The sequence below is a fragment of the Microtus oregoni genome, unplaced genomic scaffold (assembly GCF_018167655.1).
Source record: "Microtus oregoni isolate MIOR12 unplaced genomic scaffold, Mior012 000070F_ref0000104, whole genome shotgun sequence".
Taxonomy (NCBI): Eukaryota; Metazoa; Chordata; class Mammalia; order Rodentia; family Cricetidae; genus Microtus; species Microtus oregoni.
Window position 1 is genome coordinate 2,736,641 of NW_024543977.1, and position 17,107 is coordinate 2,753,747.

General features: G+C 40.2%; 1 protein-coding gene across 1 annotated transcript in view; it reads left to right on the plus strand.

Moving 5' to 3' along the window:
- The window catches only part of Gpr158 (G protein-coupled receptor 158), a 358,827-nt gene that overhangs the window by 291,501 nt on the left and 50,219 nt on the right, over positions 1-17,107 (plus strand). Inside the window, exon 6 of the mRNA XM_041641570.1 lies at positions 4,564-4,673. Coding sequence (XP_041497504.1) covers positions 4,564-4,673 — 110 coding nt within the window. The remainder of the gene's footprint in view (positions 1-4,563; positions 4,674-17,107) is intronic.

Here is a 17,107-nt window from a genome sequence, read left to right on the forward strand (position 1 = left end):
TCTTCATAAAGCAAACCAACTAGCATGACCTAAATCTGAATTCCCTATAGGCAATTTGTTTTCCACTTAATAAAGAGCAAGCTTGCACATCATTCCAATCACTACTTCCTTTTCTCAATATCATTATTATATATAACAGGTTGATCTGTTACCCATTATTGCCAAGTACTGTGCCAGGGAATTGCTTGCGAGTTTTTTCATAATATTTTTATTGATTATTTGGGAATTTCACATGGTGAACACTGAGTACACTCACTTCCAAGTCATCCCAAATCAGCTGTCCCTTATACCCACCCCCCAAGAAAAGAAGAAAAGAAAAAAAGCAAGACCAATTTGTGTTGACCATAAGTCACTGAAGCATGCTCAAACTCCTGGTGTCCAGCCCCTTAAAGAAAACTGAGTCCTTCCCCACTCGCACCTCTGCCTGAATCCATCAGTTGTGGGTGCTACAATTCAGCATTTTTATCACAGGTTTTAAGAGTTCTCCTTAATGTTTTTCTGTCAAGGCTGTTATTGGGGGGGGGGGGTAGAGGTTGTCACAGAGGCCTTCTATGTCCCTCTTTCTCAACTGTGAGTCTGCAGTCATCAATACCATGGCAAAAGTCACTTCCTTACCCCTTAGAGTCATCAGGAGAATGGATTATGTACTTAGTAGCTAAATGATCTTGCATATATTATTCCAGCAAGAAAGATATGCGAAACAACTGAGTTACAGAAATAATTACTTCAAAATAGAGCTATTGAGTGAAGGAAGGAAGCTTAGCATTCAACAGGAGTAAATAGTGTGCAAATAAGATGGAAGGCTGACATTATGTGGGAGGAGTGGGACTGTCACGGATGCCAAGCCTGTGCTGAGTCACCACGGATGTGATAGGAAGTCTCATAATTTACTCCATCCTTATACATCATTTCCTTCTATCTGCTCCATTTCAAACACAGCCCTCCTTCTACCAGCCCCCCAGGCTTAAACTCTTCATATGTCTTTAATATTTATTTTCCTTTGCCTCAAGGAATAATTAGATGCTTTCTTGAGTCAGATACTTTTTCCTTTGTTCTAGCAAATGTCTGAATTCTTGGTCTCGCAACACTGATTACATTAAGTGCTACCTTTTCCCCTGAGAATGTTGTTTGCTTTATTTCACGCAACCTACTCCGACCGAGGCCTTTCTAGCATGCCAGGATTCAGTCAGTCTTGGTGCCACAGAAGCAGACACGACAGAGCCTGCTCCTGCTAGAGGAGAGAGATGCTGAACATGTAGAAACCTTGGGGCATCCTACAGAAAGTCCTCTTCCTCATAGAGGAAGGACTATTCTGGCCAAAGCCAAAAGGGATGGGCAGAAATAATTCAGATGCAGGTGAGACACAGGACTGGGCAAGGAGCATCCATCGAAAGAGGCCACTCATGCTAGGGTCTGCAGGCTTGAGTGGGGACAAGGAAATGACAGCAGAGATGAGTGGGATTCTGTGGTGCTGAGCCTTGCCAACCGTTTGAAAGAATTTTAATTTCCTCCTAAGAATCTGAGTGCCACTGAAGTCCAAAGCGGGATGGTGATGTGAGCAGAAACATTCCTACAGCTGTTTGGGGCCTGCCAAGAAAACCAAGGGATAAAATAAAGAGAAAGAGGAAATATGGCTACAGGATGAAGCACTCCAGCTCCTCCTCCCTTCCAACCAATCTTCTTGCCTACAGTAGTCCAGCCAATCCTGTGACAGACTATTGCTAGATGAGTCCTTAGCAAATATTCAGATCTCAGCAGAAAGACTCTTAATGGGCTGCTCATGGAATAATTCAAAATTCCTCACCCTGTTATTCCAGGGTTCTGACCCCACCCTACCCCTGCTTCAGAGATCTGTCATCCATGCTTCCTTTTGTTTACTCTTCCTCGCTGTAGCCACGCACTCTAGACCTTTCTACAGCACCTTCTGCCTTGCCCCATCCAGCTGTGCTTTGCACTCACACTCATACCTGCTCCTCCTTAGACCCTTGCTCAGATGCCCATCTTCTCTGCTGAAATAAGTTCAATTCTCTGAAATAATTTGCCCTTCCTCCAAATCCTCCTTATGCTCCAGGTCATAGGTTAATGATGTCAATCCCTTCCCACTAAGAGAGCGCTTAGAGAGGCGAGTAGGTATAGATAGATCTCATAAGCCTCAATTTTGAACAGAATGTGGGCATTCAGACCCTGTCGCCACACCTCCAACTACGAGATCCTGGATGCATTGTTTCAGTTCTCTGCGCTTCACTTCTCCTCTATAAAAGTTCATAGGTCAAAAGTGCTGTGAGGATGACACTAGCCCAGGTGTGCAAACCATGCCAATTTAGTGTCTAGAATAGAATGGCTGCTGTGCAATATTTCATATGACTATGTCATTTTTGTCATACATTTTACATCTGTTCTATGCATTTATAACTTTTGTGAAAATCTAATTAGCATTTAAAGCTTCTAAGTTCCTTTCTGAGTAAATAAATATTGAATATATCAATTAAAATAACAATGTTTGGTGAGTCCTAGGGGTTTTCAGATAGTCTATTTTTAAAATTACTTTTCTTTAAAAAAAACTCTAAATAGATTGCTAAGAAAATATTGCAAGATTTTTTTATTTGTAAAGTACATACAGAGACCCATGCCCTTCTATAATTCTACTTTTGGTTTAGAGATTAAGATATAAAAGACATGGAAAAGCTCTATAACCAAAAGTGAAGCTAAAAACTGAAAAAGAAGAGAGACTGGGAGGGCAGAAAATCATCCCTGGGAAGAATGGGGTGTAATTATAATGCAGTGAGAAACTGTGACTTTTACAACAAGAAAAACAGCAGCCAATTTTACTGGATGCCCTTTGCACCCACTGCTACTTAGCTCTTCCCCTCTGCCTATTCCTTTCCCCGATGAACTTACTGTGCAGGGGAAGCTTTCTCGTAACTCAGAACTGTGCCCCCAGGAATCCACACTGCCAGAATAATTTCAGAATCCATTTCTCTGCTAATTGCTGAGATTTATGTGTCTTCACTTCACTACTCCAGATTCTCTAGTCTCTAACTTGCCATTTCTTTTTGCTGTGAGAAGAAACAAGGTGTTCCCCAAACCTTTAGTCATATACAAAGAGTTCTTAGTCCCCAAGTTCTCTCTTCCTCTTCAGCATCAAATCCGTACTAAGCAGACTGATAAATTCTTCTGCCTTCATGTGCAAAGAAAATATTCCTAAAATTAGCGAGATAAAATTTGTTGTACAAATTTACAAAATTTTAAGTGGTTTTGTATTTCTGTATGTTTTCTGAGTTTGAATCTTTTTCTTATAAAACAAAAAGGCAAGCCTTTATGTGTATATTCATACTCTCTCTGTACACACACATGCACACACACACACATGGTACATAGGAAAATTAATGATACATTTTGTATAAGTGGAAGAATAGAGTCAAAAGTTGTCACTTGATTCCAGAACACACTGTGTGGTGATGTCTTGGGTATTGGCCTATCTCTTTATCTTTGAAAAGTGTGTCCTGAAGACTTTTGTCTTCCTCTTTCCCAGTTCCCTAAAATATTCCTTCTGCTTCGCAAATAGTTGAGAAACAGGAAAGAGCTATAATTAATATCATCCTAGAATCTACACAGAGAAGAGGGACTGTATTTGTGCAAGAGAAATGTTAGCTGCCTGCAGTAGTCATGCTTCTAGTTTAAAAAGCCAAAGGAAACACTCAGGCTTTTGGCTACCACCAGAGTTTCTGTTATGATGGCCCTGACATTGGCAGAATCATTTCATACCTGTTGATCCAGGTAATTGAAAGTCTTCCTTGCAGCACCATGCATCCTCTAGTACTACCTAGCAAGGTCAGACAGTTTTCTATGAGTACGTGCTGAAATTTACATAGCAGTGTATGAGAGGCAGTGGAGTGTCCTGTACAAGTCCTTTGTCTGTCCCGTAGAGTTGGTAACTTGTCCTGTGGCCCCACAGAAGCTGCTCAGATGCCTGTTGTAGTTCCTGTGTTACATTAGTGTAATCCTTGGCATTCATGTCTCTCTCCTGCTTCTTTTTTACTTCAACAACTCATAGGAGGACGTCTGGAATATTTCATTTCTGTTTATTGAAACTCTGAAGCGAGATGCAGGGAGTTAGTGAAATCGTTGGTTTGTGTTCTGGTTTGTAGAAGGGCTGGAGTGGTGAGTAGATTGTTGCGAGGCACAGTATGGACAACCTCGTCGGGGCTGCCTCACACAGGGGAAGGGCACAGGAGAACAGGAAAGGCTGTAGTAGAGGAAGACAGAGGGAAGCAGTCTGCAAGGTTGTGTTGAAAAGAAAGAAACAGATGTTTGCATGCTACAGACTTGGAAACAGGTGATCAGAACTCCTTGAAATTAGATTTCAAGAATTTAGTATTCACTGAAATCAGTAGACATCCTGTAGTTCTTCTGTCTCAGTAACGAACTGACAGGGCATTTTGAAGAACTCTTTCAGTGCGTGTATGCTTATGTCAAAATTAATGCATATTAAGCGCCCAGTTATACAGTACTGTGGTAGGGCAGCAATTGATGCTGAAGGTCTCTCTCTGTTTTGTCCCACAGGTTGTTATTCTGTACTTTGAGCCAAGCACATTCCGCTGTATTCTACTAAGGTGGGTCCGTCTTCTCGGCTTTGCCACTGTTTATGGAACTGTGACTCTCAAGCTTCACAGGTATGTTATACTTCATCAACCTTCATTTCTGCAGAGGGATCAGTTTATTTGGTTAATTGTTAACTGGGCCATTATTCTCCAATGGAAAAAAGCAAGATGATTTACGCATTTATATTTCACACATCCTGGTTAAAGTTTTCTTTCTCCACTTGACAACAGCTAGAGTGATCTGGGAAGAGGAGCCTCCACTAAAGAATCGCCTCCATTAGACTAGCCAGAAGCAAATCTGTGTGGGCTTTATATGGACTAATGATCATGTGGGAGGGTCCAGCCCACTGTGGGTGCTGCCACTCCTGAGCAGGTGGTGCTGAACTGTATAAGAAAGCAGGCTGAGCAAGCCACGAGGAGCAAGCCAGTAAGCAGTACTCCTCTCTTGCCTCTGTTTCAGTTCCTTTCTCCAGCTTTTTGACCTGCTTGAGTTCCTGCCCTGCGTCCCCTCAGTGATGGACTGTTTGCTGGATGTGTCAGATGAAATAAACCCTTTCCTTCACAAGGTGTTTTGGTCATGGGTTTATCACAGCAAAAGGAACCTAACTAAGACATCCTCTAGAAATGTATTTCATTCTTTGGGCAATCTTTAAAGAACTGAACTCTTCAAACAAGGTGCTATAAGAAACTGTGTTTCTGTTAGAGGATGAAGTTAATCTGAAAAAAAAAACACAGCACTGTTGGGATGTTAACAGTATTGACTCACTAAAACAGGATGGAAAGAAAATAAAGTCGAAGTAATGGGTACTATCACTGCTATGCAGAAGTCAGCAATACACTCAGTGTACAAGAATGTTGTCTTCCCTTCCCAAATTTCATGCCCCAGGAAAACCCTGCTGACATTCCATGATAAAGTTATTCTTTTAGTGGTTTTGGATAACAAACTGGGAGGCTCTTCCCTGGGGAAGACTAATTCTCCTGCTCTAAAAATTTCTTAGTTGCCTGTAGTTATTTGTTTGGGATTGGGGCCCCTCAAGATTTCCCCTTCCATGGTAGTATGGATATCATCCTTGTTCAAGTCAAAATTGCACATATGCAGGTAACATTGTATAGACTAAGTGGGCTGTGTTTATATAGTTTGGAAAATATTTTACATATAATATATACATATATATCATATATATGTAACAATAATTAAAGAAAAAGAGGCCATGAATTTGAGAGACAACAAGGGGATTTCAGAGGAGTTTAAGGGAGGGAAATAATATATTTTATTATTTAAAAAATATTTAAAAGTTATTTTACCATTCCTTCAGGGTTTATCAACCTTGAAAATTGAATGATACTGTTTCCTTACATTGAGTTCAAGGCCACCTAAATATGAAACTAGGACAATAAAATAAACTTCCTGTCCACAGTGCTAGGGATGGCTGGAAATACTAGGTTTTCCCTTCCATCTTACCTGCAATTTTAAAGAAAGCCTTGGTGAAGTTGTGCCAAAGGGGAAAGGAGGAAAAATGCCTGCAGGAAGATGCTGAAGTCGTTGGTATGATGAACATGAGGCAGTTCTGGTGACTGTAGAGCCCCCTGCCTTGTAACCACCTAGCCAGAAGTATTTCTCAGTCAAGGTAGCTCAAGCAAGGCTTACTTTCAATGATAGGTGTTATGTTTCTTTGGTCTCATTCATTGCAATCTTTTTGAAAATACATTTATCTCCCATACAAGCCAACCCTCCCTCTTACCTGCCTCCCTTTCCGTTTTCTTCCATCTTTCTCTCCCTTCCTTCATCTCTTCCTGTCTCCCCATCTTTTTCTCCTTTCCTTCCTCTCTTCCTATTTCCCTCCACCTTTCTCCCCTTCCTCTCCTTCTATTTCCCTTTGTTTTACTCCCCTTTTTTCTTTTCCTGTCTCCCCCCTCTTTTTCTCCTTTTCTTCCCCTCTTCCTGTTTCCCTTCAACTCTCTCGCTCTCCCTTCCTTCCTCTCTTCCTATCTCCTTCCATCTTTCTCTCACTTCCTTCCTTTCTGGTACTTAATCACTGAGAGTGACCTAGATCATCCACAGCACTCGGGATTGCTTTCACATATACAGTGGAGTTAGAAACTTTATGGTACTGGGCTTCAGGAAAACAAATATAAATGTAAATTTACCTTCAAATGCTAAGAAATCATAGGCTTATTTATCTTACAAAAGAAAAGGAAAAGACAATTGGCATGGTCTTCCTGGAACTCCCTTTACCATGTTAGCATATATGTCCTACTGTAATGTCCTCCAGGTTTCCATTCCACACATAATTGCTATATGCCAAATAATGCTCACCAATACAAGACATCATTGACAATCTACAATGGGCTGTAAGCCTTCTATAATCACGAATGAATTGCCTACTTGTAATTAGATCAAGACTTCACTTGCTACTAGACTAGCACTTCCTGTCTGTTATAATCTTTTCACTGCTTTATTATTTTTTAATTTAGTGAGAGCCTTCATTGTAATTTATGTTTTTCTTGAAGTGAGTGAAAGTCTAGCCATTGAATCCCAGGAAGTCCTGTGATGTACATGTTAGAAGTGCTTAACTCACTAGTAGATGAACAAATGAACAAACTAATGAATGAATGAATGAAAAATTTAATTACAGTTCTCTAAACTTCTCATATTTCATTCATATTCCCTGACTCACCATACAGTAATTCAGGGTGACCCAAGTACTTGGAACATATAACACTGGCCTGCGGAAAGGTATTTGATACAATTTGAGGGCATCATTAAATAGCACCAAATCATAAAATGAGAAGATTAGGTTCCCTTTCAGTCCTCCTGATTCTTCCCAACAGAAGGATGAGTTTGGAACATCCTGGCTTTTCCTAGCACCTGTCATAGCACTGCTGGTCTTCATCTGGAAGAGAGCAGAGCACCCCGCAGCCTTGGAGCTGTCTGCTGCGGGGCCATGTCCTGAAGAGTCAGCATCCTCTTCTACTATATTTGTTTCCATAACTGTTAGTAGTTTATAGAAAATATTAGCTGTGTTTTTTCTTTATAGTAACAATAAGAAGTTCCCTTTAAAATACTTTAAAAGCAATCAATTGTGGCTGATTTAAAGAGGGTATTAACTGATTTTGGTATAGCAGCAATCCTGGAGGTTTTTGAAATAATTAGAATTTTGGAAACTGGTTTCTTAATCATCTTTTGCTTATTTTGAAGACTGGAATGGAAGCTATTTGCATTGTGTGTCTCTAGAAATCACTACAGGGAAGAAGAATTACTTTGCTGAAGGCTTAAAACTGGGGGAAACTTTTCCAAGTAATTAGTAAAATTACTCTAATTCTAATCCTGTATGAATATCATGGTCTTACTCATGTATTCATTTTTCTCTTTATTGCCTAAAGTTAGCAAAATACAGTATTATTCATTTATAAACTGAGCTATTAGCATTCCTAGAAAGTGTGAGCACTTGAAGAGTATCACTGGCCATTCTAGTTCTGTGCTCCTGCTGGACTGCCATGACAAAACACCATGACCAAGAACAACTCAGTGGGAGTGGGGGTCATTTGCTCACCCTTCCTCCTCATCACTGTTTATCCACTAAAGAAGATGAGGCAAGGTAGGAATTCAAGGAGGAGCAGAGACAAAAACCACAGAGGAATGCTGCTAACAGGCTTGCTTCTCTTGACCACACCCAGCTATTTATTTTATACAACCTAGGCCCACCTCCCTACACTTGGTGCTGTCTACAGGGTGCTGGGTTCTCCCACTTCAATCATCAGTCAAGACAATGTCCCTACAAGCATGCCCATAGGATATTCTGATGGATTCAATTTCTCAACTGAGGTTCCTTCTCTTCCAACGTCTCTCGTTTGTATGAACTTGACACAAATTAACCAGCACAGCTCCCATCTTCAGTGATGGACTGTTTATGGTGGGCAATGGATTTGATGTACTGTACTTGGTGAGGGGTCACTGTATTTGATGCACTGTATTTGTTAGATGGTGGTGTTGGGTGTGCTGTATTTGATGCACTGTATTTGTTAGATGGTTGTCTTGGATTAAATTTATATCAATAAAGATGGTGGTCTTGGATGTGCTATATTTGATTTACAGCATTTGTTGAAGGATGGGTGGCTTTAGTGAATGGAGCTTCAGCAGATGCTTTCACTGGATTTGAGTTAAGAAGAACTTCTTTTATAAGGATACAATGAAGAAGAGTGACAGAAATTTTGATAATTCTAGATTTTAATTTTAGTTCTTCCATTATTTACTTACACAATCCAAACCTCTAGTTGAAATTTCCTTTGAACCACCAACTAGATTCCCAAATAAAGACATGGAGACTTGTTAATTATGAATGCTTGTCCTTAGCTTAAGCTTGTCTCACTAGCCCTTTTACTTAATCTAACCTGTTTCTTTTCATCTACATTTTGCCTCAGGGATTTTTACCTTTCTTTCATTCTGTATGTCCTACTTTCTTGCTTCCTCCATGTCTGTCTACCTGGCCCCTGGAATCTTCCTGCTATCTCCTTTTCTTTCTCCCTCCTCAGTCTAAATTCCTCCTCCTACACACCCTCTCTGCCAGAAGCATTACCTATACCTCTTTCCTCACTATTGGTCATTTAGCTTTTTGTAAGACCAATCAGGAGCCTTAGTCAGGCAAAGTAAAGCAGCAACACATCTTTACATAATTAAACAGCTATTCTACAACAAAAGACAAATAATTTTGACTTCTAATAATTAGTTTCATCATTGATAAATTGTTATCTCACCTGTGAGATTGTAAGAATGGCATTCAGTTTGAATATGTCAGGTAAGGGAATAGATCCTTGGAGCAATATAGGCAAGGACTCAGAATTAGAGGGAAGGCAGAAAACCAGGTCCCAGCAGGCTCCTGTCCAGGATCTCAAAGGTCAAAATAGTCTGTCCTAGAGGACAGCATATCTTGATATCATAGACCCATTCTCATGGAAGCTTCATTTCCATATTTAGATTCTCAATTTTTAGCACAAGGAAAAGAAAATCTTGCTTCTCTAAGCAGAAAATTCTAGGAACTTGTGAATGTGATTATATAAATGGTATTGTAGACTTTGGAATGCAGGGTAAACAAGAAGGGTCAACTTCTGTATCTCAGTCTTTTCCCTCATTTCTTTCTCTGTTGCCTGCTCTTTTGCTGACTGGTGTCTATAGACTCTCTAGAGCATCAAATACTTGGAAAAATCTATGGGAAAGAAATCAAACCTCACTGGCTTTGCTCTAGAAATACAACCTTTATTCTGGGTCAGCTCTCAGGATTCTTTTGTACACATAGGGTAAAGCTAGAAATGACACCGGATTTCAGGAGAACTAAATTAAATCTGAATTTAGCCTCTAACATTAAAAAGTCATAAGGACTTATTTATTTTAGGAAAGAAAAGTAGACCAATCGGCATGCTCTTCCCGGCTCTCCCTTTCCCATGTCATTCCGCTATGTCCTGGGTACTTGAAGTCTCGTGCATGTTTATCTAATCTCTCTTTTCTCTGGTGGCATTTGTCCATGCCTAAGCATCACACAGCCAAAGACACCATAACAATTCAGAATAGAATTGTAAGATCCATGAGAGTATTAACTCTGCCCACAGGACAGGGTAGAAGTGGAGTAGAGGTACATGCTCTCCTGAGAGGAGGACTGTACCACATATGCTGTCTGGAATTACCCACATCTACAGTAATACAAAGTAGACGGCTGTCTATCTGCTCGCCAATCGTTTATCCATCTGTTTATTTGTGGAGTTGGGAATTGAACACGAGTCCTCACACATCCTACTCACAGACTCTACCACTTAGACTATTTGCCCAACCCCAGACCAGATTTTAGCTATCTTTATCATTTGCTTAAGTTCCCTACGGACCATTCTTAGCAGGCCATCGATGCCGTGCAATTTATTCTTTATTCTTTAGAAATTCAGAAAAAAAGAGTAAGGGGGAGGAGAGCCAGTTTTAGCTAGCTCAGAAGATCTGAAGTAGCTAAAAAGCAAAAAAAAAAAAAAAATCTTTATATTAAAAAGAGAATCCTTGAGTTGACCATGGGCATACTTGTCTTAGCTCAAGAATGACGCAGGGTGGGTCTAACAGCACAGCTGGCAGTTCTGTGGGGCGAGTTTTCTTTATTTGCTTATGAAATGTGGATAATCTGAACTCTCAGGAGCCTGAGGCAGGAGGATTATGGGTTTGAGGTCAGCATGCAGAGTGAGTGTGAGGCTATCTTGAATAAAAGGCTAAGACTTTTAAAGCAAACAAACAGTCAAACAGGAAATTGGATAGGCGCTATCTCTAGGCTTAGAAAGGTCAGGTATGTGTTCAGGAAGCAAAGCAAGGGGTGCTTTTACTTCACAGGGGATACAGATTTTAAAACAATGCTAAAGGAAATTTTATCCCCTATAATAAGTGTTTCTGAAAATAATTAGCTTTTTGCTTATAGGAAATAGTGAAAGGGCCTTTTTATGCTGTTTAAAATAAAGATTTGAGCAAGCTGTGGAAAAGCCTCCCCTGACTGTGCCTGGGATTTGTTCCTTCATGCATTATTCAGCATCTGCTCTCAGTAAAACCCAGAGCAGTTTCTACACTGTGCTTTTTAGCACCAAATATTTACAGTTGTGGGATGGTTTATTTCTTTATATGTTTTAGTTTGTCTCCCAGTAAAAATTTAAGAAGTAAGTGATAGTATTTATTTCTATTTCTTTATGTATTCTTTGAATAATAAATTACAGTTATGTATCTTAAATTATTAAAGGAAAAGAAAAGGAAACTTGTGATATCTACAGAGGCAGCACTCAAATGTGATGAAGCTTGACTCTGTGTAACTTGTAACCATCATTGGTGGCAGAGAACTTTAAACAGGGCTTGACACACATGTCTGAAAAACACATGTCTGAAATCACTTTACTGGTAAATGTACACCCATCTTCCTTAAAAGACCACTGAACAGGGTGCTGTTGCTCATTCCTCATTCATACAAAAAATTACGAACCTTCATTTCTGGAGGCTGCGCAAGTGTCTGTGACTCCCCACAGATTTCTTGCAAGTCTACCTGTGTTTAGTCTTCATATTTAAGGTCTGCATAGTCTGTATATATAACAAAGCACTGAAGTCAGACAACTTCAAACAGAGGTTGTCTCACAGTTTTGAAGCCTGAACATCCAAATAGCATAATGATATCTCTGGCCATTAAGAATATCATGTTTCTTGTTGACCAGGCTGATCTCGAACTCACAGAGATCCACCTGCCTCCGCCCCCCTGAGTGCTGGGATTAAAGCTATGTGCTACCACTGCCCAACCTCACATCAGACAGAACGCTGATCTCCAAAATATACAATGAACTCAAGAAATTGGTCATCAAAAGAACAAATAATCCAATAAAAATGGGGTACAAACATAAACAGAGAACTCTCAACAGAGGAATCTAAAATGGCTGAAAGACACTTAAGGAAATGCGCAACATCCTTAGCCATCAGAGAAATGCAAATCAAAACAATTCTGAGATTCCATCTTACACCTGTAAGAATGGCCAAGATCAAAAACACTGAAGACCATTGCTGGTGGGAGTGCAAACTGGTACAGCCACTTTGTATTTTGGTACAGCTATTTCTCAGAAAATGAGGAAACAACCTACCTCAAGACCCAGCAATACCACTTTTGGGTATAAAACCAAAGGATGCTCAATCGTACCACAAGGACATGTGCTCAGCTATGTTTGTAGCAGCATTGTTTGCCATAGCCAAAACCTGGAAACAACCTGAATGTCCCTTGACAGAATGGATAAGAAAAATGTGGTACATTTACACAATAGAGTACTACACAGGAGAAAAAAAAACCACAATGACATCGTGAAATTTTCGGGCAAATTGATGGATCTAGAAAACATCCTATTGAGTGAGGTAACCCAGACACAGAAAGACAAATATCATATGTACTCACTCATAAGTGACTTTTAGACATACAGAAAAAAACCCTACAATTCACAATCCCAGAGAACCTAGACTACAAAGAAGACCCTAAGAGAGGAATACATGGATCTAATATACATGGGAAGTAGAAAAAGACAAGATCTCCTGAGTAAACTGGGAGTATGGGAACAATGGGAGAGGGTAGAAGTGGAGGGGTGAGGAAGGGAGGAGAAAAAAAGAAAAATATATAGCTCAATAAAAACAATTAAAAAAAGGAAAGCTAATGATGCAGCATAATCGACCAGCAAATAGGATTAATCAGGCTAACTTTAATATCAGCTTTATTAAGGGGAAGAAGGGAATAACTTACAAAAGCAAGGTTCCAACAAAGAGCAGGAAACAGAAGGGAAGGTGGAGAGTGCACCCGCAATATTTATAAGTAAATAATAACCTCAGGAAATCCCGCCCTTCAAGCAAGCTGATTGTCTGGGCTTCCCCTACAAGCTAGTAAAACAATAATTGAAAAAAGAGAAAAGTTAGTAAAGCAATAATTGGAAAAAAAGAATAGCATGTTTTATTTCAAAACAAGAAGCCAGGGTGGCTTCTACACACCAGGCATGTCTGTTTTCAAGAAAGAACTCCTGAGCTGAGCATAGCGGTCGGGATCATTGACCCCACCCAGAAGACTCGGGTAGGAAATTGCTGAATCTAAGCAAGACCTGGTTAAAGAGGAGGACGATCAAGAGGAGGAGGATGGAGTAGCTAACTCAGGTGTCCCAAGATAATTGAATTAATTTATCAACCCAGAAACAGTGATCCAAATAAACTGAGGGCTCACATACTAGATCCCCACATTATCTTTAAAGTTCTACACTTTAAACGTGGTCTCTGAAGGGACCAATATTAAACCACATAAGCCTTTGGGAAATATCCTCTGTCATATCCAAACCACATCAAGGTGCCAAGTCATGGCCAAGAGATTGTCACATGAGGCATTTTAAACACCTCTACCCAAGCACCTGCCTCAAGCAAAATCACATACCATTGGCAGCATCCTTTGGGCACAGAGCTGTGGCCACTGCATCTTGACTAGGGAGAGGGAGAAGTTACTTTGTGGATGATAGGAGTGATACTGTACCCAGTCTGCTTCTGCAACACTCCCCATGGCTTCGATTTTGATCCAGAATGCTGTCAGGTAGTGTGGTGCTCATGGTGGTGTTTCTTGAAGATCCCATTGATCACCAGAGAGAAAGATCTGTTCTCTGCTTCTAAGAAAAGTCTCTTTCCCTGTCAGTGGTACATGTGGACAGGAAGCAGAACAACCTCCAAAGCCTAAGGAAGTTGTTAGGGATGAACAGAAAGTTACCCAAGCCTCTCGTCACCCTTTGCTTGCCACACACTGGGAGAGTAACCAGATTCCCTCTGGAAAAGTGGTGTGCTTAGGGAGAGCAGTTCAGAACTCTAAAACAGGCTGCCTAGGAGATTGTAAAAGTTGATTTTAAAGGACATGAGTCTTTATTTTCCTGTTTCATAGCTTATACCTTCTATCCTGGGTTCTCTCCAGGCCAGTGGTTCTTAACCTCTCTGTTCCTGTGACTCTTTAATACAATTTCTCATGTTGTGATGGTCCCCAACCATAAAGTCGTTTTCGTTTTCATTTTGCTCCTGTTGTTAATCATAATGTAAATATCTGTGTCTTCTGCTGGTCTTAGGCAGCCCCTGTTGTGAACCACTGGCTGAGCCTACGCTGTTCTAAACCAAGTCACTAGAGGTGCCTATCATTTTAAATGGCATGTAATGAATTGGTAAGGCGTCCAGGTCTGCTGGCTTCTTAACTAATAGAAATTTCCTTCGTACGTTCACTAGTTGAAAGTATTGGTGTGGAGCCCATCAAGGGCCCATGCTAGGGCACAGGCTACTCAGATGCAGTCCTCAGAAACTGTGTGTGGTTAGACTCTAGACTCTGCAGACCCTACATTCTTGCGCACCCTACCCCAGATCTCAAAGCACCTAACAAAAGAAAGGGAGGCCTTTGTGAACCCCTGAGCTGGGCAGAGTGTTCCTTCTCTCTCCTCCCTGCTCTCCTCTCCCCTTCCTTATCATATCGTAGTCTGTCTGGATCTACCCTGAAACCACGTCCCTATGACCTTGCACATAGTGAACTGTAGTGAACCGCCCCCCCCCCCCCCCCGAAGCCATGAAAACAAGCCCACTAAGCTTCAAAGAGTTGCTTCTTAATAGTGAAATGTCAAACAAGCTGGAAGATACCATCTCTGCTCATTCCTGCCACTCTGCCTCCTCTGGGTACTGGTCTGTGAAACACACTGAAGGTCCCCAGCAGAATGGCCAAGGCTGTTGATTGTGTTGATGTATACAGATCATTTGAAGAAACTTACTAAGGGATGCTATCTTGAAATACCCTGCTCATAAATTTGTATGCTCAGTTATGTCTTCTCTTATGAAGTAGAAGACTTGGGCAATGCATGCATATTGACAAAAAGGTGCCTTTTATGCCGGGTGGTGGTAGCACGCACCTTTAATTTCAGCACCTTTCAGGCAGAAGCAGGTGGATCTTTGTGAGTTTGAAGCCAGTCTGGTCTACAAGAACCAGCTCTAGGACAGCCAGAGAAACACTGTTTCAACACCTGCCCCCTGCAAAGCACCTTTTATTAACTAAAGTACATTCTCAGAATCTGGAGCATATATAATTACTTTTTGAATAAAAATGAAAATTGTCTTGATTATTCCTTCTCTCAGACATATTGTTAGGTGTGACCATGGCTTTTCATTTTAAGTTCTATTTTAAAAAATATTTTATATATGCTCAAATTTCTAATGATAGCCTTAATATTTTATGTCTAGGTCTCAGCAAAGAGCCTTGTATTTAAATACAGTTTCAAGACTATGGGTCTCATTTAAAATATGAGTTTTTATTACCTACTTTTCAACACGTTGCATGTCTGTGTGTATATGTGTGTTACAATCGCTTTTAAAACAACGAATAAAACCCATCTGATAATTCAGAATTAGTATTCTCAGACTATAGCTTCCAAATAGGATTATTATCCTAATGTTCTTTGCTCACATTCTTTGTCTACATATTAGATGTCCTTGAGTAGAAACATCTCTCTTCTTTATGTAAAGCAAACAAGAAAGTATGAAGCAAGATTAATTTATCCCATGCAGCAAAGTGAAGAAGCCAGGCTTCTTCAAAAGCCAAGGTGAGTCAGTCTGGTCCTGCAAGCTGTCTGCTCTCACTGCTGCCCATTGTCACCTATACTGCTACCTGAGCCTGGAGCAGAGCCTTGGCATCCTTGTGGGTGGACACATAAACCTGTAATCGTCCTGCCACAGCAGTGGCTCACCTGGATTCCAGCCACTCCACTGCCTGTCACTCACAACTGGCACATGTCAAACCCAAAGCAATAGAATTGTACCCACAGAGGACCTGATGCGAAAGTACCACTATTCTGGGTACTCCTGGAAAGGCAAAGACTGGGAGTGACTGGAGAGAAGCCAGAAAATCTAGACAGAGCTGTAATAAGGGAAAAGAGTTAATTAATGATCAAAAGACTTCCTGGGGAAAAAGAGATCCAAAGCCTCAGTAGCTTTGATGATGAATTACACCGCAGATTTTACGCCAAATCTTCACAGACCATTCTAAAAATGGAAGACCAGCAATATTCCCCACTCATTCTAAGAGACAAGTATTGTTTTAGCTACAAAATCTTAACTGTATCATGAAAAGGGAAGTACACAAACAAAAATCCATTATAGATACAGAAAAATAAATCCTTAACAAAATATTTTCAATAGAAGTCAGCTTTAAAAAAACTATAGGATCTAACTCAGAATCTAACACAACAATTTAATAGTGTGTCAAAATAAAAAGGCATCAATAAGAGTTAATGGAACAAGAACATTAACATAATACAAGACAAACTATGTTCATATAAACAAATGCAGAAAAGACATTTGGCACAATCCAACAGACTATCATGAGATAACCCTTCAACAATGTAGGAATGGAAGAAAATCCACAGTGGAGTGATGTCATCTACAAAATGCCCTAGCTGACACAATGCTTAATGGCTGAGAATGACTTCTAAGGTGAGGAGCAAGACAAAGATGGACACACTCACCTCTTCTATTATGTTCTGTTGAAAGTCCTTGCCAAGATACTTGGGTCACAGAAAGCAATAGTAGTTTCACAGAGAGAATGAACAAGTAAAACTTTCTCTATTGCAGACAGCACAGTTCTCTGTAGGAGAACATATTAAAAGCTGCCGAGAGAGACTCTTAGGACCAATGAGTGAGTCTCCAATATTACAGGAGGCAAGTTCAATATTCAGAATAAATTCTATTTCTATATATGAGCAAACAAAACCTAAAAGAAGAAATTTTTACATTAAACTAGTATAAAATAAGTTTTCAGAAATAAATCTGCTTAACACGGAAAGTCAAATAGTGGAAACTGTCAAACATCACTGAAAGAAACTGAGGCCCAAATAAACAGAAAGATGCCCATGTTAGCTCTTTAGAGGACTTAGCATTGTGAAGATGGCAGTACATTCCTCACTAACTAGCTCCAATTTCT